The sequence below is a fragment of the Ambystoma mexicanum genome, chromosome 12, assembly GCF_040938575.1.
Source record: "Ambystoma mexicanum isolate Mex_15411 chromosome 12, UKY_AmexF1_1, whole genome shotgun sequence".
Lineage (NCBI taxonomy): Eukaryota > Metazoa > Chordata > Amphibia > Caudata > Ambystomatidae > Ambystoma > Ambystoma mexicanum.
Window position 1 is genome coordinate 92,259,307 of NC_090936.1, and position 23,150 is coordinate 92,282,456.

The 23,150-nt window shown below is 47.1% G+C and overlaps 1 protein-coding gene across 2 annotated transcripts in view; it reads right to left on the bottom strand.

Annotated features, from left to right (window-relative positions):
• The window catches only part of RELN (reelin), a 2,335,047-nt gene that overhangs the window by 467,622 nt on the left and 1,844,275 nt on the right, over positions 1-23,150 (bottom strand). For both annotated transcript variants that reach the window (XM_069628072.1, XM_069628071.1), the window contains exons 25-26: positions 21,851-22,056; positions 12,453-12,624 (exon numbers count right to left, since the gene is read on the bottom strand). In XM_069628072.1, the coding sequence (XP_069484173.1) occupies positions 12,453-12,624; positions 21,851-22,056 (378 nt within the window). The remainder of the gene's footprint in view (positions 1-12,452; positions 12,625-21,850; positions 22,057-23,150) is intronic.

Here is a 23,150-nt window from a genome sequence, read left to right on the forward strand (position 1 = left end):
CCCCTTTTACAGAGCTAGGTGATGGCCATTTGAGGATGGCATCCACTTTTCTTGAGTCCATTCGGACTCCTTTGGGTGTCAGGATGAAACCTAGAAACTCGACTTCTGTGGTATGGAAAACACATTTCTCCAATTTAGCAAATAGTTTGTGTTGGCGCAGTTTTTCAAGAACTGCCCTGACGTGTTTTCTGTGATCAGATTCCGAAGAGGAGTACACCAGAATGTCATCGATATATACGTCTACACAAACATCGATGAGTTCCCGAAGGACATCATTCATGAAGTATTGGAAGGCAGCCGGCGCGTTACACAATCCGAAAGGCATCACCTGGTACTCGAATAATGCGTATTTAGTACGGAAGGCAGTTTTCCATTTGTCGCCTTCTTTAACTCGTACCAGATGATAAGCCCCCCGGAGATCTAACTTGGTGTATATGCAAGCGTCCTTCACCTGGTCAAGGAGTTCAGGGATCAGAGGCAGAGGATAACTGTTTTTAACCGTTATCTGGTTCAATGCGCGGTAATCGATACAAGTTCTAAGGTCGCCTTCTTTTTTGGGCACGCAGAACAAAGCAGCCGAGGATGCCGGGGACTTTGACGGGCGAATAAAACCATTAGCTAGGTATTGATCCAAATATTGTCTCAAATGCAGGTTCTCAGGTTCGGTAAGGGCATGAATCCTGCTACAAGGGGGTTGTGCACCGGGCACCAGATCGATGTGGCAATCGTACGATCTGTGAGGAGGTAACATGTTGGCCTGTTCCTTTTGGAAGACGTCCTGAAAGTCTTGGTTTTCAGGAGGTAGTTGCATGGAGGTAGAGGTTACAGATGCTAGATTAATCTTCAGGTTTTCTGGGTAGCAGGTTTGTGCACAATCCAGGAAGGTTATTCTCTTAGCTCGCCAATCAATTCGAGGATTATGTGTCTCTAACCAAGGAATTCCAAGAATAACCTGAAACTGTGGAGCCTTGATTACATCAAACACAACTGCCTCCCGATGGCCGTCGGGACCAATAAGAGTCACCTCAGTAGTGGAATGAGTTACCGGTCCAGAGGCAATTTCAGTTCCATCGACTGTGGTGATGACATCTTTGCTGGTTTTAGGACGGAGAGGGAGGTTAATCCTAGAGACCAATTCACGATCCACATAGTTTCCAATAGCCCCACTATCGATTTATGCCTTTATTGCATGCAACCGCTTAGGCTGTTCTGGATCTACGAGAACCATTGGCACAATGAAATGCGAGGTCTGAGAGTTAGTTTTCAAGCTCGGCAAGCGGACCCCTACGCTTATCGGGCGGAGTCGTTTCCCGAAACAGAGTCTTCATGGTTTTTAACAGCGGCTCTTACCGCCTTTCGGGGCGGTTTTGCCAGGCAATCTCGTAGAAAGTGTACTGAGTTCCCACAATAAAGACATAATTTTAACTGCCGCCTCCTTTCACGTTCCTTTTGAGTTAAAGGTCCTTTAACCCCTCCAATTTGCATAGGCTCAGAGACATCAACTCCCTTGGGGTTAGCGTGGGTCTTTACCAACACCCGGGTCTCAAACCTGGACCAATCTGCTTTTCTGTTTTGAAGTCTGTGATCCAATTGGACCCCTAAGTCTATATACTCTGTGCATTCTTGGGGTGGATTTACAACTTGGGCCAAGGCATCTTTAAGTTCTCCGCGTAGGCCTCGATAAAATAACGTGACTCTTTTATCCTCTGGCCATCCCGTTTCCACAATTAGTCTATTAAAGGTTGCAATATAGGATAGGAGGTCCTGATTGCCCTGTCGCAGGGATAGAAGTTCGTCATCCAGAGCCTGCCCCTGAGAGTGTCGAGCAAATAACCTTTCCATGCTTGCTTGAAATCCTTGAAAATCACGGAGAATCGGGTCATCTTGAGTAACCAGTGGAACTGACCAATCGGCTTCACAGCCGCTGAGATATGACAATACAAAGGCTACTTTGGTCTGATCATTAGGGAAGGCCCCAGGTCTGCATAGGAAGTGTAAACAACACTGATTCATGAATACGGCAAATCGTTTGGGGTCCCCAGCAAAGCGTTCGGGTGGGGCCAGCGGCATGTTTCCAGGTAGATTAATCTGCACAGGGTTAGTGGAAACCACAGGAGCCGGGTTTCCTCCGGAACCGGGTAGAGGAGTTTGTCCAGCTTGACCTTGCAAAAGCTGTCTGGCCAGGTCAATAGTTCTTTCCTTTGATATTATTAATTCCCTCCTGAGGGCATTAGTCTCTTGACGAGCAGCATGTACTTCGGCCCGTAATTCCCCCAGTAATTGGGCCAACTGATCAGTCTCAGAAGTTTCCATAGCGCCTGGGTGGGAATTTGTAGGAAGGCTTTGCGTTCTGTGACGCTCACCTGACTCCCACGGAGGCGCTGGCCTGGTTTGCGCTGCTGTGACCTCTTCTAAGGTGATGCGCAGGGTTCGGAAGACGGACTGGACTGGGCCCCCAAATCTTGACTGTCAGGCTCGCAGAGGTACGACTTCTTAGGGTCTGGAAGGACGAGCTCTCCATCCTGCTTCTGATGCAGGGGCGCGTTGGTATCCAGTTACTTCACTGGATTTTCGGATTGGTGAGAACCAAACTTGCTTGGCTTCCAGGTAAGTTTTTTGATGAGAGATTCCCCTTGTGTCCATGCATTAATGCGCTAATGCTAGTGTCTTTTTCCCCATAGGGGCCAGGGTACGGAATGCCGGGGAAAAGGCACCGACCCGAGATGAGAGGTGAAATCCTTGTAGAAATCAGGTAAGTCTTTAATGAGCGTTTTGGTAATGTCTTTCATTTGCTCATTAACTCTGATGTCTCTTTTTTTCCCCTTAGGGGCCGGGGTCCGGAAATACCAGGATGAGGCGCGGACCCGAAATGAAGAGGGAATGAACCAACTGGTAAGTCTTAACATGGAGATTTAGCTTTCCTTATTCCCTTCTCTCTCTCACCTTTTGTTCTTGTCTTTTTCTCCCTAGGCGGTGGGGCGTGACTGCAAATCCGGATGATCGCTGCTGAACATGGAGGCGCCCTCTAAAGGTGAGTGGAATGCGGCGCTGCAGCGATCAACGCGATGTGCTTTTAAATAAAACTCTTCCTTTTCAGGATTGTCGGCGAGATGTCTCCGGGATGCGGATTTAGCAGGTAAGGACTTTTCCTTCTTCTGTTCTCTTCTTCTCTTCCTTTGCAGGTGATCCAGGATGCTGGCAGGCGTGGCAGAAGTCAGGATGCAGGAGCAGACACGGTGAGCGTCCAGCTGCTAGATGCAGAACAACGCGAAACACGTGTGGCTGTTCGGGTGGGGTTTAAATAGCCTTGGAAGAAGTTCCAGGTATGTATCCTTTCTCCAATCAGGTATGTATCATTCCCTGACCACGCCCGGGTGGTAAATTAGCCCCACAGGTAAAGTAGTTCCTTTCAGGCCTCAAGGAGCCCGGGATCCTGCAGCATGGTCGGCATCAGGTAAGTGCACCCAAGCACTCCCATAATGAGCCTGGCGCCTATGGCACCTGGACTGATGTCTTTTATGAGCCTGGCGCCATAGGCACCAGGACAATGTCCAAAGGGCCCCTATATGGGGTTGGTGGGTCTTTCTCTGGGGATTGGATGTCCGCTTTCGGGGACGCAGGGCCTGAACCGGCTCCCCGGGAGCGGGCATCATGACAGAAGGATAAGACATCATCAAATGAGGCATGTACAAGATCTTTAGACTTTTGTAACATCTAGTGGTCTCACCCTAAATTACTAGGGGAATCCAGATGTGGACCCCTTGCTCACTATTCTTAGAGAGGCACAGCTCCTCCCTACTGATGAGGTCCAACCAGACCGAAACACGTGTCTGGGGATGCTGTTGGTACTCTTGTTCAGAGGAGAATTGCCTAGCAATTCGGTGCTGCACTGCCCCAGGGCAGGACAAAGACTGATATGTTTGGGATATTTCTTCTCTGTGAAAGATAGTGAGCTAAAAACTCTGGGTAAGTCTCTCGTAACCAGGACTAATGTCTGGCAGAGAGTCTCCCAGGACCCCCCTTGTCATTTTGTTTCTCAGTACCAGCAAGAAGGCTTGCAGCACTAAAAACACTGCTTTCAGCTCCAGAAAGTTATATACTCCAAAGACTCCTCCTTCCTCCACCTTTTGTGGATTTAAAGGGCCCCAAGGTCGCTCCTTAAACAGTAAAGAACACATCTGTTGTGATGGTGAACTGATGAGGAATGGGGAGGATCCTGAAAAGAATTGGCCGCCATGAGGTTTTCCCGGTATGCCCAGCAAAGAAAGTGTTCTCGGAGACAGACTAGGATGAGGATAACCTTAGTTAGGGAGTCCAAACCTTGGTCCCAACTTGCTGCCAGGTGCAGTTGTGTGCAGTGCATTCATAACCTGGCCATAGAGACCTGCAGAACACAAACCGCCATCAATTCCAGTATTCCGGTAGACACAAGCAGCACTAGACATGTTTGAGGCTGAGATAGGAAGAGGGACACCGTCCCTAAGACATCTCTGATTCCTGTTTTTGTCAGGAAGACTTTGCCTACTGAGGAATCCCACAGGAAACCTATACATTCTAATCTTTGAGTTGGAGTGAAAGTGGGTTTGTTTACATTGGCAGAGCAGCCCAGAGGGTACATCAGATCGAGAAGGAATTGGAGGTAGGAGGAGGCTTGAATCGGAGACTCGTCAGTGATTAACCAGTCGTCCAAGGTGGGATACAACTGTGTCCTTTTGGGAGACGTAGTCATGCCATCACCACTTCCATAAATTTGGTGAACACACTTGGAATTTCACTGAGGCAGAAGGGAAAAACCTGGTATTGATAGTGGTCTTTGCAAATTGTGAACCGGTGGTAACGATGGTGAGGCGGCCAAATAGGTATGTTCAAGTATGTGTCTTGCAGGTCCACAGCAACCAGCCAGTCTCCAAAGAGAAGAAGAAGCTTGGATGAGCACAGGTGTTAATATCTTGAACATTTCTTGGGACAAGAAAAGATTGACAGAGGAGAGGTCCAGTACCATCCAAAGTCCAGTCTTGTTCTGTTATTGGAATGGTACAGAACCATATTAAAAACCCAGCACCTTTTCTGAAGGGGAGACCCTCTCTGTAGCGTCCATGAGTAGCAACTTCTTGAGTTCTAGTAGAAGAGGGCTTGACCCTTTTTGAAGGGGCCACACATAGGAGTGGCAAGGGGAAAAGTGAGGGTAGGAGGGAGACCATAGCTCCTCTTTATGACCAACAGGACAAAGTTTCATTGGTTATATTTCTCCACTCTACAAGATGAAAATGGATTGTTCCTTCCACCGGCCAGCTCTGTACATCCCACCTAACGTCACTAAAACTGCTTGGGATCTGGTGTTGGAGAGGGCTGGGAAAAGAATCCCTTAAGAGAGGGATGTGGCTGTTTCTTACGCAGAGCACTAGGAAATATGTCCTGTCTGCTCACCCGACCATAGACTCCTCTTAAAGCTTGAAAGTTCTTACAGAAAGGCTGGAGGGCCCAGGTTGGGTAGGCGGCTTTGTTAGATTGTAGTCTATGAGCTATTCTGCTTTTTGTTTCATTTCTCATCAATGCCAGGACTAAATAGTTCAACTTCGTCAAAAGGTAAGTCCAAGATGCGATCTTGCACGCCTAGCTGAAATTTTGTAACCTTCAGAAGAGCCTGTTTATGGAACCTCTCAAAATGAAAAACCTATTGTCTTTTTAGGTTTCATGATAGCCGGACTGTGAGAGACCCTGCACAATACAGATAAATTTGCATCGCTAAGGATTAAGGATTAAGAGAGCAGCAACTCTGAGGACAAGAGAGATTATGATAGAGAAGACATAAATTAAAGTTGGGGTGTAAAATGGACTTTGGCTTTGAATGTTATCTTTACTATTTACATCCACAATATGAGAGATCTCTTTGTATTTGCGGTTCAGGATTGAGACCTTACCATTAGCTTTTTTTTACTAAATCCTTGGGCCATGGCGGACTGGGTACTTGTCCTCTCTGTGGGTCCGGCATGGAAACTGTTATTCATTTTCTGTTTACTTGAAAAGAGTTGATAACACTGCAATGTCGATATCGGAGACCGCTGCTGAGGTCAGCTGGTGTTCAGTCAACTGCAGAAGCATTGAGATTCTGTAGAGGCCCAACCGACCATCAAATAGTCTTTGCAATTGCCCAATATAGCTACAGGGACGGGTGGATTGTAATGAAGGCTTTGGAACTGACTGTTAATGAAGGTAGAAAGCCGGTTTCTCTGTCTTGACTCTGCAGAAAGGTGGTATAGTTGATTAATTTATGGGATTCCTTGAGGCTGCGAGCTCGCTCTCCTCTCTGTTCCCCATGACCAAGTATAATGGGCTTCATTACGAGTTGGGCAGTATCCCGGTGGTAAATCCATTTCACTCAATTGGTCTTTTTTGGCAGAATTACAGCAGCAGAATTTCCGCCATAGTAATTCTGCCGAATCAGCCGATTTTTCAGCTGTAATTTGGAATATTTATCTCCAGGATTTTCCTGTAGGCAAATCCTCCACTCCAGGCCCAAACTGAGTTACCGCCAACTTTACCACTTACCGCCAAGCTCGTAATGAGGCAGAATGCGTTTTATCTCATGTTAGCATTTAAAATTATGGACCCACTGAAAGTTGTATACAAATTGTGCATTTGTATCAGTTTTGTTTGACTTTATGGTTCTACACTGAATCAAGTATTGACTGACTGACTGATAGCCAGAGGGACCTGGGCTGGACCTCAGTACTGAGGTGGACAGAAAAGGGTGGGGCCGAATATCTCCACACACAGGGAGACCCGTTGCACTGGGGGGGGGGGCGAAATAGACAAAGCCCCAAGGAGCTTGTAGGAAGGAGGTTTCTGACGGAATCCCTTGAACCTCTGTGCTCTGAAGCATCGGTATCTGGACTTTTCATCGAATGCAAATGCATCCAAGTCAGTTCCATTGAATGTTATTCAATAAAAATGATTTCCATCGAAATGCCTTTTCTTTGAATACATTTCGATGGATTTCAATGGATTTTAGGGCAAGGGATAGAATTAGGGTTAGGGCAAGGGTTAGAATTAGGGCTGGGGCAAGGGTTAGAATTAGGGTTGGGGCAAGGGTTAGAATTAGGGTTGGGGTTAGGGCAAGGGTTAGAATTAGGGATAGGGTTAGGGCAAGGGTAAGAATTAGGGTTGGAGTTAGGGCAAGGGTTAGAATTAGGGTTACGGCAAGCGTTAGAATTAGGGAAAGGGTTAGGGTTGGGTTAGGGCTAGGGATACGGTTAGGGTTGAGGTGGGTGGGCGTGGGGCTTGGTGAATGACCGCCCCCACCCCCCAATATACAAAAAAACATTAAAACGTTGCCAGGAGTGGGCACTGCTGAAATTTCAGCCCTGGACAGCTCCATGTAACGTTTTAACGTAGAAAATAAAAGCATCAAAATGCTATCTTTTACATTTAAAAGTACATATCCATTAGATGGAAAAGTTTCGATGGATATGTACGTTTAATGTAAAACATAGAATTTCGATGCATTTATTTTCGATGCATCTTTTTCGATGCATAGACCATAACCCCGAAGGATCTGATAAAACGTCCCCCAGGGACTGCCCTGAGTCCAAACCTGACAGAGTGATGGCAAAAGAACAATGTTCCGTCTTGTGCCGTGGGTGGGGTGAGGCAGAGGTATCCATATAAGCTGCAAGCCTCTCTGAGGAAAAACAGATCACGGGGCTCACCACTAAAAGAGGCCTCTGGAGATTCAGTGGGCAGTGACCCAGTAAGTGGCACAGGGAAGTCATCGGGCCGAAGTCAGGTATGAAGCAACAGGCCTTTGGGAACATCGTCCCTGGTACAAGAGGCTTTGTCAGAGACTGAAGCCTGCTTGGAGCGTAGTTCAGTATGAGACACATACGGGTCGTCGATGCGGGCACCAGTGGAAGTCTCCACAGAGACCTCGGGGTAAACCCCAGTAATCCAGTGGCTAACCGCAATATGCCCCGAAGGAGCCCTCCCGGTACAGCTAACTCCCGGGAGGGTGCCGCCTTGGTGGGGGCGGGGGCCGAAAAAAAGAGCTTTACTCACTTCCTTACTCCTGATGGAATTTCTGATGTGATCTGCTGGGGACGTCAGGGAAAAGTCTTCCCACCATGCCAGCTGACTCTCTGACGATTTGTAAGAACGTGCATCTCAGAGCGCACACAATGTCCCAGAAGGGGAGAGGCCTAAAGCACCCTAATCAAAGACAGGGGGATACACGGCTGAGAACAACCTGTGACACGTGCACACTGACACCCCCACTTTCCCCAGCATACACAGGAGGAAATAGGAAAAACAAATGAAAAAGATACTATGAGGAAGTGATGAGGAAAAAAGAAAAGAGGGCTACGTCAGGTGCCTGACCCGCAGGAAGGGACTGAGAGGAAGCATCATGAAAGGTGGAGAGTAGGCTAGGGCCACTCTACACACGTGACGTTTTCCTACACTTATCACATTCTTAATGGGGCAGAGCGCTGGGGCTTGCTCGTGCTCCAGTCCAACCCACACTCTGTGTGTACTCACACAAGTGTGCAGGAACGGGAATGCAGGAGTGTGAGATGCCCAGGCAGCAACAACACACAAAAAAAAGAAGTTAGAAATGGCCCGCATCCTAGTGATGTCTGACTTTTTGGAAAAGGCAATTTGGGAAGCAGCGCTGCGCACCTTTGTGGTGATTGCATGGGATTGCAATTGCTGGCGGATAAATTATTATCCTACAGGAGAACATCCAAGTGTAGCACAGCAAGGTAAACTTTCCTGCTGTTGCATCAAACATTGTGCGCATGTTGTTTTTGGTCAAGTCCCCCATACTTCCGGTAGTTGCCAAGATCACTTGTTCAAATGCCATAAAAACGCATTAACAATATTCCTCCTGACAGCTGTCTGAGGAGCAGAGGAACCGAGGGTCTGACTGCTGACTGCAGGCAATGCCATGTTTAGTGATCACCCTAGTGGCCACCTTCTGTACTAGGGACCCTCATGCATTGCTTTGGACGAAGTTGTGTGTCCCATTTCCATGTTTTAGGATATTCCAGGAGCAGCACACAGTGTAACACTGTTGGTTGTACATCTCTGATCATTTATTTCTGCAATAACGTGTTTGAGACCAAATGAAAGTTACAGTACACCATGTGCTCGACTAACAGGAGCCCAAACATTGAACCAAGAGCCAATCAGAGCTACCCGACATCTGAATTGTGGTGCCACAAATATGTAATGACTATGATCAGTGCTAGTCTTAGACCAAACGGCAACCCAGATCGGAGGCATCCTTGGGTGCCCCCCTCTTGCTTACTATGAGCTGCCCCACCCTGGCAAGTTTTTCCTACGTTTGAAGCCCTTGTCCATGCACATTCAGAGATCGCCAGTGTTACACTCAGAAATCTTACTCTGTATAGGCGATTATACAAGTGAGTGAGAAGGCTTGTGTGTATCACAGCACAGAGATTTCAACACCCCAAAACACAAGGTAAAACTGAATAGTCATGTTTTAAGTATTTATAAAGCACGTATCATTTTTTGTTAAGGGCACCCTCAATTTTGCCAGATAAGTGGACCCAACAAAGAGGGCTATGAAGATGTGACTGGCAAGGAAAAGGTTCGCGTTTTCTTTGCAGCTCATAAAGGATTGGGGTTTGGAAGTGCATTTAGATTACCAGCTGAGCCCAACCACACAAATGGGTATTCAAAGTTTTGTTTGGCATTCTTCCAGTGGTCTATTACACTGCCAAATGGAGCAAAGGTCGTACTTTACCTGTTTGCCCACTCTGTAATTGAAGACCTTCTTTTCTTTTGCCCATTTTATCTTGTGGATGACACAACTTTGGGCATGTTGAGAAGCCAGGAATGTAACCCAGCTTCCATGGTTGCAAATTCTGTATTTCCACATGCAACAGTTCAACAAAAATGAATGACCAATTCAAGTAAATGCAATTGCCACGAGTGGGCTAAAAAGAAATTCACTCAGTGTTGTACACTCTAGAACTAGTAATTTTCTGGAGCATCACAAGACGCAGAATGCCTTGATCTCAAGTATGATTGGTATTCAGCGGTGTACCAGTAGTTGTGTGTCTGGTTCCAGGAGACCCATTCTCTATACCATCGGGCGTCAGAAGAGAGATTTTGTGGAGGCTATGTGCTTGTGGTTTTACAGATTCAGGCCCCTTCTGGCTCCAGCATTGCACGTCTTTTTTTATCTCAAGGACTTCGGAATCTCGGTGTGCATGATGCTGCAATATTTTTGTTATCTAACATTTCAGTTATGGTTATTTCAGTGACCTCGTTAGCGCTCTGCGAGGATTCGGTAACCAGACCCTCACTGGAGCCTATGAAAAGGCTAAACAAGCTATGGATGCTTTGTGACCATCTTCCCTCACCTTGGAGATGGCACAGGGACTGGCATCTCCATCTCATGGCCAATAGAAGAAGGGTGGCAGAGGTTTGAGAGGAGGTGGCAACATGGTATCTCCATGTATGCCGGAAGGGAGTAGTCGCTTCCCAGTGACTGTATGACAGACAGTATACCTAGCCAATGCCTGTAGGACTCATGAAAGGGCAGGGAGGCTGGGGTTGACTGTGAGCAGAGAGTGGGAGGCAGAGAAAGGGATCAGACTGTTTTTAAGGTGTGGGTTGTTGTGAACAGAGTACCTGACTGAGAAGAGTTAGGCCTACATAACATTCTCTCCTCGCCTTCTGGGGATGGGGGAATCTAAGCACATTATGACAGGAAAACTGGCGTTATGTGATGATAGAGAGGGGCTAGCACATGTACCTAAGCATGGGTGGGGCACCCAAGAGAGGATCTTGACATCATTGTGTATTGATGACTGACTGACTGACTGACTGACTGACTGACTAGTGAGGCATGTGCTACATTAAACCTACAACATGGATGTGTGGCGCAAGGAGGTAGTAAAGCATGCAGAAATCTTGTAACCAGAGGAGTTCTAGTGCCTCCTAAGGCAAATGATGACATGGTTAGGATGGGGAGGACGCACAGGAAAAGGTAATGGCGTGTGGTACTTAGTTCAAGGTGCATCTTCACAGGTTTTCCTCAGGGTGGTGTGAAGAGATGTGTTGTCACACACGCTGCTACTGTGGTGATTGACTGAGGTTGCTAATCAGTCTCTTACCCAACCAGGTTGGGGTTGGAAGTCTTGCCTAGTGAGCAAGGCAGGTGACACTGAGTGGCACCACAGGTAACCTGCTTGTGAGGACTACGACTGTCACAGAACCCTTGGTCCTTAACAGGTGCCAGGTGGCCTGGTGTAAGATACAGGAGAAGAGTAGCAGTACGTTTTCCCATCCTAAGTGGCACTATTAAAGTGGGCATGAGACGGATTGTGCAGCTAAATAAAGCCAATGTATGGTCAGTTTCATGATAAACAATTCAGATAGAAGAATCACCCTTCCCCCAGCCCGCGCCCCCGGCCCCTTGGCCCTAACGCACCATTAAATTACAAACGTACCATTAATTTGCAGATAAACATTTGTATGTTTATAGTTTGCCAGCATTATTGACTATTTGTTCAACTGTAAAGACGTCATTAGGAAACAGTAAACTGTAGACATTCCTTGCAGTCCTTATTAAGTTTATAGTTGAGAGAGTTACTAACTTGCTTAGGCAAGGGGCTAGGATCCTACTGCCCTTTATTCAATAGGTGAAGCCACTGTAAAACTATACCACACAGTTCTGGACAAAGCCATCCGATGGGAGTATTGTATCATGGACTCTGCTGCAATACTAATCTCCTGCAATGTCAGGTAGCGCGAAGGGCTGTCCAACTCCAGGCCTCGAGGGCTGGGATCCTGACGGGTTTTCAGGATATCCCTCATTAATAGTTATGAGGAAAAATGTGCAAACATTTACAATCATTGTTTGCAAACGTATCTCATGAAAAATAATGAGGGGTATCCTGAAAACCAACATGGATCCCATTCTCAAGGCCTGGAGTTGGATAACCCTAGAAGAGCAAAGACAAAGTAAACCGTTACAATACCATCAGAAACGCGTCTAGATATGGCATTATCTTCTCCCGACCCTGACCAGGTACTGCGCTCCCCTTCCCTCTTTTCCTCCCCCCATCCCTTGGGTGGGACATAGCTACCCTTTTAACATGGCTTCCTCATCCCTTTTCTGTCTTAATGAGTTTCTCAATTCTTGACCTCAACGGTTAATGTAACTCAGTAATGGGATTGCCAAGGTCAGGCATTGTCCTATGTATAGTCTTTTCTGCCAAAACACTTTCTGCTAATCCATACATAAAAAATAAAAAATGCACTTGTTACCAGATTCTGCATGATCAGCACATATGAGGAAGATCAAACAGGCTTCAGAGTTGGACAGTCCTCATTGCAGTATATTTTTATAGGAGCTACCATTACTTCACACTTTATTTCTGGGTTACAGTACAAACAGTCACTGTTTCATTTCTTTTGTTTACCTGTGGTACGGTTGGATAAGCAGCAGGAATGATCTGCTTTTGGGTTTCAGACAAAATGATGACATCATCGATTGCCCACTGGTCATAACCTTCTCCAGAAAACACTGGCTGCCACCAGCGGAATCTGGTGCAGGGGGTCTTTGCAGAAGGGGGAAGCTCCAGGTACACAAACCTGCAAGGAAAGCCACATAATACATGTTTAGTGCCTGCAAAATGTTCAACTGGAACATAATTCTATTCATGTTCACATCAGTCTTTATTTAACTAATAACCCCCGTGGTGGAGGGCATTGCCACGAGGTAATGGTCCGGGCATAAATTCAGGCAGGAGTTAAGAGTGGTCTTTAACATGGGTCCTATAACTTTTTTAAAGGTGTGAAATGGTACCAGGGCTGTGACACAAGTTGAAAAAACTACAATAGAAAATGGCTGCAACTGAATTGAAAAAAAGGTGAAGAGAACTACTTCTAAGCCCTTTCCATGGTGGTCGGTGGAGCAGCCAGGAGTGTCTGGAGCATGACTACTTGTAAGGATGTAGCTGGCTGTGCCGAGATGTAGAGGAGGCAGCAGGTAAGGTTGGCTGATGTGTGGGAGGGAAATGGGGGCCAGACATTGGATGGCAGGGCGAGGAAAGGGAGCTACCGCAAGAAGGAAGATGGCTGCCTCTCAGAGAATGAGCAACACCACTTTCTTGGAGCTAATATACAGTATTATGAAAACCAGTAGTATTCCCGTCTTGTTTTCCTTTTTTTAAAATTAGTTTTCCTTTATCTCAGTGGTTGCACATTGGTTTAATGAACGTAACCTCACAACAAAATGTTCTTCAACAATACAAACATATTGCTAATAGTTACACAGTCATAGGTAATAAACTAAGAGGTTTCCGGTAGTCCGAATCTATAGTATACCCACTCTCACACTTTCAATTGTATACTATACGACTACTCTGTGATTTTGTGTGAAGTATTGTTTTGTTACCAAAATATAACATCTTGTTTTACGATACCATGGAGCTGGAGATTCCATGATTAAGGACTGTTTGTGAATAGACACCAGGCATCCACGTGACCACATTCTGATTAATGAATGCATTAGTAAAACATCCTACACAACAAGCACAGCAATTAAAATGTACAGAGAACTCACAGGCCCAGATACCCTTAATAAATAAGCCTTGCATGTCCTACACACTGCATATCTCCATTACCCCTTTCCTAAGCAAACTCCTGGAGAAGCTCGTCATCTCCCAACTGACCCAACAAAACGAATCTGTTGGCTGTCTCCATGACCACCAGTCTGGTTTCAGAGCGGCCAGAAGCACAGAAACTGCTCTAATGAACACCCGTGAAGACTTGCTCTCAAATCTTGAATCCAACTCTCCATCCTTTCTTATCTTTCGGCATCTTTCCTCTGCCTTCAACACTGTCAATCATGCCACTCTGACAAATCGGCTCCATGACACCCTTGGCATCATGGGCCTGGCACTGGACTGGTTGACCTCATTCCTCTCCGAACGACCTTCCCAGGTACAACAGGGTCCTTTTCTCTCCCCCATCACACTCTCCACCTGCAGCGTCCTTCAAAGCTCTATCCTTTCGCCGTAGCTCTTCAACACCTGCCTTGCTCCCCTGGCCCACCTGATCTCCTCCTTCTCACCTTACTTCCAGTGTTATGCAGACAACATGCTGCTCTCCTTCAAGCTTCCCTCTATTGCCTCTTCATCCCTGACTGCCTGACTGCTATTCAGGCATGGTGTTCTGCCAATGATCTCTGCCTTAATGACAGTAAGACCAAGATCCTTCTCATTGGGACCCCAGCTCCTTCCTTCCATCCCTCCTATCCTCTAGCCACCCTCTATGGGTCCCCTCCCCTCACCCTCTTGTGAGGCAAAAAACCTTAGTGTGATCTTTGACTTCTCTATCTCCTTGTCTCCTCACATCACAGACCTTGCAAAGAAGGCCCACTATTAGCTGCACCTCCTCAGTGGCATTCTCACTTGCCCCAACTTCCCCCAGAAACTCAATACACATATCCAATAAATAAATAAATAATATACCGCCAAACCTTCTTTGACACCATCTGTCTGGCACAACCAATCAAGATCCTCACATCCTTCCCTTATTCCTTTCTCCCTCAAAACCCAAGTGGCTTCTTTCTCCCTTCTGCAAACAAGCAGCCAGGGAAATCCAGCCTATGAACATTCATTTAAGATACCATTGTAGAGCTTGGCCGAGACTTTCTAGATCTATTAAACACATCATTAAATCAGGGAGTAGTGCCTGGTGCCTTAAACCCTGCCAATTTAATTTCTCAACAAAACAAAACACAGCCACTGCCTTCAAATGGATGACTTCTTTCCTCCCTGGGCACTATCTAGAAGTGGAAATCAGCACAGCCTCCTTCTCTGCAAGAAACATCTCTTGTGACTTCCCCCGTGGGCCTTTACATGAAGCCTCATGCTGAGGCATCACACACCTGGTCCTACTTCGTCATTAGCTGAGGCATCACACACCTGGTCCTACTTCGTCATTAGCTGAGGCATCACACACCTGGTCCTACTTCGTCATTAGTGAATGCTAATGACAAAGACATCCATCACTGCTAGAACAAGGAGATGGACTATGAATCACTGTATAATGTAAGTTACACACATGTGAAATATACCAGAAACATACCTGCCTCTGAATAGCACAAACTCAGAGATCCTGGTCACATTTACAACATTTGGCAGCTTTAAACAGTACATACACATTGAGAAATACATCATATTCACAATCATCGGAGGCACAAAAAATACTGGGGCCAGGGGGCCTTGCTACCTAGGAAAACTAGCCCCATTAGAGTCTGAAAAGGAACCTCCGATTCTGCAAGAGCAACTCAGTCTGCCAAGCCAACTTAGGCAACACGATGTGGAGGGTCGACCCTGAGCAAATCTTCCAAGCCTACTGGCCTTCAAGAAAACCCTGAAACCTACACCATTGTAAGAAGCTTTCTATGGACCACGGATTGAGTTCCGGGTGATCAGACCCTCATTCCACAGTTAGGAGGGAACGGGCCAACTCCCAATGCGCTTTGATTGTGTAATAAAGTGACACTCAGATGACAAGGGCCTCAAGTTATCCGTGGAAGCATGACATCTGGGATCCAGTATACCTCCTAACCAGCGCTGTGAAGTGGCCGCAAAACGACGACGGGTACGGGGTTATGAAACAAAATCACAACGTCATAGCGCAGTACTGTTATGCCATAACAGTTCCCTCCTCACTGCACCTTCGTGTCCAATCGTGCACTCTTGAGTGTAAGTGAATTCTACACCTCCCCGCAGAGAGAGCTTGGCAGGAATTGTTAGTACCGGGGGCTGCAGTAGTAGACCTTGGGAAGAGCTTCAAAGAGAATGTTCTTGTGATCTCTGGTATAGCCAGAGAGGATTGGTCTACAGGCTTGCCTTCTATGATGTCACAGAACGCCCTGGTAGTGCCATAGAGCATTTTATGATAGAGTCACGGGTTCTTTGTACTACAAAAATCAGGCTGGCCTACTTCGGTTGCAGGCAAATCTGCTTCAATAAAGGGTATTACCTTTAGCTACCAATTGATTGGCGCCGAGTATCGTGTGCTATATTTGTACTATAGCTGGAGCTGCATATGCGACTGATTGCATCACAGAGTCATACATACCCCATTCCACTTGCAAGATTCTATTGCAAGCCTCATTCAGGGGCTTGTTGCCCTGTCTTTATCTTAGGGGAATCCAGGACTACAAGGCCCAGAATGCAAAGTGAAAACAGGGCTGGGCAATCTTCACCTGAATGAAGAGGGGCGTGTTGACATGCATGCAGAGTTAAGCTTGTCAAGGGTTTGTCTTCATGAGGAGGCGAATGATTATCCGAAAGTCGGTATTTGGTCAGTTTGTCCAGTCTGCCTGCATATCACAATGTTTTATGCAGAGTTTTTAATGCAGGAGAGACTAGCTCTCTAGTGTTTTAAAGGTGATTAGGCATGGCGCCCTGATTGGGATGAATAATAATAAACTGAACCAGTCTCGAGAGGCTTCCCATAGTCGGCTGGTACTTCCCTACCATACATGGGCTTCTTGCACAGGCTGGAAAGTGTAACTCCCAATGGACTCGTTAGCTTCAGTGATTCCCTTTCACGCTGTCGAGAAGGTGATCCTCTGGACGAGGCCTCCTCTTGGTGGAGGCTGGCACTTCCCTACCATACATGGGCTTCTTGCACAGGCTGGAAAGTGTAACTCCCAATGGACTCGTTAGCTTCAGTGATTCCCTTTCACGCTTTGGAGAAGCTGATCCTCTGGACGAGGCCTACTCTTGGTGGAGCCTGGCACTTCCCTACGTTACATGGACTTCTTGCACAGGCTGGAAAGTGTAACTCCCAATGGACTCGTTAGCTTCAGTGATTCCCTTTCACGCTGTCGAGAAGGTGATCCTCTGGACGAGGCCTACTCTTGGTGGAGGCTGGCACTTCCCTACCATACATGGGCTTCTTGCACAGGCTGGAAAGTGTAACTCCCAATGGACTCGTTAGCTTCAGTGATTCCCTTTCACGCTGTCGAGAAGGTGATCCTCTGGACGAGGCCTACTCTTGGTGGAGGCTGGCACTTCCCTACCATACATGGGCTTCTTGCACAGGCTGGAAAGTGTAACTCCCAATGGACTCGTTAGCTTCAGTGATTCCCTTTCACGCTTTGGAGAAGCTGATCCTCTGGACGAGGCCTACTCTTGGTGGAGCCTGGCACTTCCCTACGTTACATGGACTTCTTGCACAGGCTGCAAAGTGTAACTCCCAATGGACTCGTTAGCTTCAGTGATTCCCTTTCACGCTGTCGAGAAGGTGATCCTCTGGACGAGGCCTACTCTTGGTGGAGGCTGGTACTTCCCTACCATACATGGGCTTCTTGCACAGGATGGAAGGTGTAACTCCCAATGGACTTGTTAGCTTCAGTGATTCCCTTTCACGCTTTGGAGAAGCTGATCCTCTGGACGAGGCCTACTCTTGGTGGAGCCTGGCACTTCCCTACGTTACATGGACTTCTTGCACAGGCTGGAAAGTGTAACTCCCAATGGACTCGTTAGCTTCAGTGATTCCCTTTCACGCTGTCGAGAAGGTGATCCTCTGGACGAGGCCTCCTCTTGGTGGAGGCTGGCACTTCCCTACCATACATGGGCTTCTTGCACAGGCTGGAAAGTGTAACTCCCAATGGACTCGTTAGCTTCAGTGATTCCCTTTCACGCTTTGGAGAAGCTGATCCTCTGGACCAGGCCTACTCTTGGTGGAGCCTGGCACTTCCCTACGTTACATGGACTTCTTGCACAGGCTGGAAAGTGTAACTCCCAATGGACTCGTTAGCTTCAGTGATTCCCTTTCACGCTGTCGAGAAGGTGATCCTCTGGACGAGGCCTCCTCTTGGTGGAGGCTGGCACTTCCCTACCATACATGGGCTTCTTGCACAGGCTGGAAAGTGTAACTCCCAATGGACTCGTTAGCTTCAGTGATTCCCTTTCACGCTTTGGAGAAGCTGATCCTCTGGACGAGGCCTACTCTTGGTGGAGCCTGGCACTTCCCTACGTTACATGGACTTCTTGCACAGGCTGCAAAGTGTAACTCCCAATGGACTCGTTAGCTTCAGTGATTCCCTTTCACGCTGTCGAGAAGGTGATCCTCTGGACGAGGCCTACTCTTGGTGGAGGCTGGTACTTCCCTACCATACATGGGCTTCTTGCACAGGATGGAAGGTGTAACTCCCAATGGACTCGTTAGCTTCAGTGATTCCCTTTCACGCTTTGGAGAAGCTGATCCTCTGGACGAGGCCTACTCTTGGTGGAGCCTGGCACTTCCCTACGTTACATGGACTTCTTGCACAGGCTGGAAAGTGTAACTCCCAATGGACTCTTTAGCTTCAGTGATTCCCTTTCACGCTGTCGAGAAGGTGATCCTCTGGACGAGGCCTACTCTTGGTGGAGGCTGGTACTTCCCTACCATACATGGGCTTCTTGCACAGGATGGAAGGTGTAACTCCCAATGGACTCGTTAGCTTCAGTGATTCCCTTTCACGCTGTCGAGAAGGTGATCCTCTGGACGAGGCCTACTCTTGGTGGAGGAGAAGACTAGCACGCATGTCCTCATTGCCCGCAGCGGCAGAGTCTGGAATTGATCATTCGCTGCCGCCAAGTATGAACAGCCATGGCACCACCAGGAGCTCAATATTTCAGAAAACGTGCAATCTCGTCTGTTGCGCTGCCGTACTTGTATGCATGATTGGGGTTCGGGTTGTACATTGTGTATATCAAAGTTTCCCTGCTGCTTGTCTATGGTTAGTGTGGCTAGAATGGCTTGCTTATTGCTAAGGCTTGTGTTATTCTGGTGAGGCACTTTGGCACCAATGTAAGGGCCATGCCTGCGCAGATGCACTGTACGCGTGTATGGCAAGGCCCAAAGCTGGTTTTGGGTGACCTTCATGGTTGAAGGTCGGGTCCTGGAATATTTTAGAGCATGGCTACTGTGGAGCGCCTCTGAGGTAACTCGATGTAAGTTTAGCTGCAGTGGATGTCTGGATGATTACAGCTGTGTGCGTCACAGCAGTGGGTGGCTGGTTTCCAGAGATGTTTATAGCAAGAGCTTGGATAGAACCCCCAGAGGGATCACACTTCTGAGGGCATAACTTGGCCCTTTAATGTGTACTTCCTGAGTGGCCATAACCCTTAGCGAGAGATACCCCAATAGTTGGACATGGGAGAGGTTTGTTATCACCCTCTCCCCACCTCGCTCTAAACCAGGGCTCTCCAACCTTTGGTTCGCGAGGTGTTTTAGACTACAACTCTCATTACCCCTAGACAGCATAGTCAACAGAGAGGGATCATGGGAGTTGTAGTCCAAACATCAGGAGAGCCAAAGGCTGCAGAGCCCTGCTAAACCCCTGATAGACCAATGAAAAGAAAGGCCTTTCCCTTGCAACTGAGTTCTTGTTGATAAGGCGGTGGGCAAGATAATGTAGATGTATCTAAAGCCTACAGTGAAGACACAGTGGTGATTTGCATGGAGCAAGCATTCAGCAGCTGACCTACTGGTTCTGTGTGATTTCTTCGAATGTATTTCATCGCGAGAGAATTGGTTGCATTTTATTTCTTTCTTTAATCACATTTTAGCGCAAATGTATGCAGGGGGGGAGACCTCCCATAAATCACTCCCTATCTTTATTATTCCATTAACCACCACACACATTTGCGGTAAAATGCAGCAAATAAAATTCAACTAATTCTCCCTCAATTAAATTTACTGGGGCCAAACCTCCTGTTACCGACCTACTAGGGTGGACAATCTCTCTTCTCATATACTTGGTCCTGGAGAGTAGATTGTTCCATCCCCTGCAGGGTAGACCCTTGATGGACACCTCACCAAAGACGCACATTCAGAACTAGAATGCCCTGGGTTTGAGCCAGAGACGGAGGGCCACTCGCATCCATTGGAGAGGTTACCCATCGGCCCCTATAATGTCAGCTGCAGAACATGTGCGTAAGAAGGAATTATGCATGCATGGGTGGATCAGATCAGAGGTATGATCATTTTTGATTCACAAAACTATGCACTTACATGTGCACTCCCCAAGAGCCGGTCCTTCCCTATCCTTGGTATGACCAGGCAGAGGGGAATGCAGAAGGCAGACAGGGGCGTTTGGGGGAGTGCACACCAGCATTCATGCAATATTCCATCCCAAGGGCAACCAGCGTGTGGACAGTGCCCTGTAGACATTCTTCTGGCATACATGTGACATCGATCGATCCCCAACAATTAAAAGCAAAACGAATCCATGACGAGTGTCAGCTGATGGAAATGGTGCAGCTTTCGGCAAGATGCACATCGCCTGCAGCGCCACTGGGTCTCTTTAATCAGTTGCTCTTCAGTTGCTAACCAGGCCTCGGGTAAACAGTGCTGCCTGCAAAGAGGTTCGAGTTCACCCACAGTGATGTTACATGAGACCCCTTTGCAGATGTTCATTAGGGCGAGAATGTTGTTGGAACGGGTACATTTTCAGTTCGCGGGGGTCGAGAATGGACCCAAAATGTCAACTGAGGTGATTCCAGGGCTGGGATACAGGAATAACAAAGGCACTTCCCCCGGATCATAAGTGTGAATTGGGAAGTGAATATGAGCTTGTCCGTAGAGGTCGCTGGCAGGAATGAAGTGCTGCAATTTGCAAGTCCTGACCTTAGGTTGTGGAGTGCGGGAGACGCTTGGTGTGCGGAACATGCCGGGCGGAGGGCAGCCAATGGAGTGTGGAAAGCACTGGCGTGATGGGGTGACGTTTCTTCAGTCATGAAAGGGGGCGAGGTGCTTCATTCGGCCCTCTCCCCCAGATGAGGGAACAGGTCGATGCTGTAACATTGGGTTAGGGGTGACCAGATGTCCCGGGTTTGCCAGGACGGTCCCGGAATCCTGCCTTCCGTCCCCCGTCCTGAGAGTTTTCTTTTTAAATTTAACAACCCCATTCCAGTTTTGGGGAAAGGGAGGGTGACAGTTCCGGTTTTGGGGAAAAATGAGGGTAGGCAACAATTATAAAGGTAATAATAAAATAGACTAAGAATGTTGGCGTGGCATAAAGGAAGGAATATGTATCAATGCTTATTTCCACATCCACGGTGAAAACCAGCAAGTGATATGCAGGAGCGGTGCTGGAAAAACGATGTGATATAAAGGAGGTGGATGTGGGGGAAGGGGGAATGCAGGGTTGGGGGAGACGTGTGAGGGGTAGTCCTTTATGTTGTTGGCCAGCCCGGTTTTTCGTATTGACAATCTGGTCAGCCGACATTAGGTTCTCCACAATTAACACTTGTTAGTAAAGGCAGAGGGCAAATATACGTGGCCTTACCGCCTGCAAACGTGGACGTTTAGTAAAGCCAAGAGCATGAGGGATTCAGAAGTGGCTTATAATTAGAGCGGCTTTAGCTGTGAACTCTTTACAACGTAGTTCTTCATCAAGATAGCTCTGATTAAAGTTATGATCATCCCCTAGACATCCTACACATACGCACACACGCAGACACATTCTTCAACCTTTTTGAATGGGGAGTTTCAAGTTAACACAACTTTTTTGTCTTTAGATTGTAAGAATTTACACCTACTATTATTATGTTTGCATCTAATTGTAAGTCATGCGAGAAGACTCACAGTTGCTTATCAGGGAAACCCACAAGCCATCGGGCAAGCTGCCATTTATCAAAGGTTCAAAGGTCCCACAAAGGAACACGTGACACCCTAGTTCCCAATGGGCTGCCTGCCACTCAGAGTACGGCGACCCAGTAAAGACCTTGCATACTCTCAGCCCGGTGCAGGGAATGGAACCCAGGCACTTTTCTGACAACGGGAAGGGTGGATGCCAACTCACCTGGGCTTGTTGAAGTCCGAGAAGTACATCTCTGCCAGGAGATGCCAGCTGATGCCTCCATTGTTGCTGTATTGTAGGAGAACACCCTCCTCCCTGCTGTCAGGCTTGTTACAGGAAGAGCTTTCGCCGCCAATTTGAATGTAAAACTGGACAAAGTCTACCCAGGTGGTGTCCAGGTCGCGACTCACCAGTTGCCTTTTTCCATCCTGCAAGAGGCACAACGGGCACAAAAGTATCAAAAAACACAGTTCAGGCCTCTACTCACAGATAGTTTCCACCTCACAATTTAAGTTACCACCAAGGCATTAAGTAGGCCAGGGCTAGCCCGGCCTTAGCCCTGCATCCTCCAAAAATTGGGCTTGGGCCAGAGCTCCCTGAACTGACGTCCCCAACCTGATAACCTAACGTGCTAACATAAATACAAAGATATTGAGTGACAAAACTGCTCTCTCCCAGTAGAAGTTGCTTTCCATTATGTTCACAATGACATCATCATTAACAGACATTTTTACTTACATTATTTGTTTTTATAATACTGATATAATATTGAGAATACATTATTTGATTCTGCAACATACTGCATTGTCATTATGATTTCATAAAATAAATACATAAGAATGGTGCATTTCCATCAGAAGAACGGAGGGATTGCAACGTGGATTGACCTTTTTTGATTTGATTTCGATTTTATTTTTGAATGTATTTATTTTTCTTTATTTTTTAACTGCACATTGGTTGTATTTTACACACCTTTTAAAATGGATTTTATTCCCTTTCACTCCAAGTATGAACCTTATGCCACCTCCTTTAATTACAAGCCCCCATTCCCCTCTCGTCTTTTATAGGTTCCTTAGTTAATTGGGATTCTAAGGCCGCTCCAGGCAGTTCTTAGGCCCTGCCCCCAAATTTTACTTTGTGATACAATGTTAGCCCCCCTCGATTTGTTATGCCCCTTACAGCTCTGTAGCACTGTTAAAGCTAGACAAGCAAGGAAGTGACCTAGTTCCGTCAGTAAATGCGCCAATTGTGTCAGCCTGTGTGCAACCTGCTTGTTAAAGGCTAGAACCCAAGTGGGCCTCACTCTCTCTGTCATCTTACATGTTAGCTTTGCCACATTGGTCTTTGCTATTGCACTTGCTATGAACATCTTCCAGAATGTGCAAATGGGTGCTATATGAAAAACAAGGCATTAGCATTATTATTATTAGTCTAATAATAATACTAATAACATCAATAACAAATTGCCACCTGCCTCTGACTCAGTTCGATTAGCCCACCCGCCCCCAGCTGCCCATACATC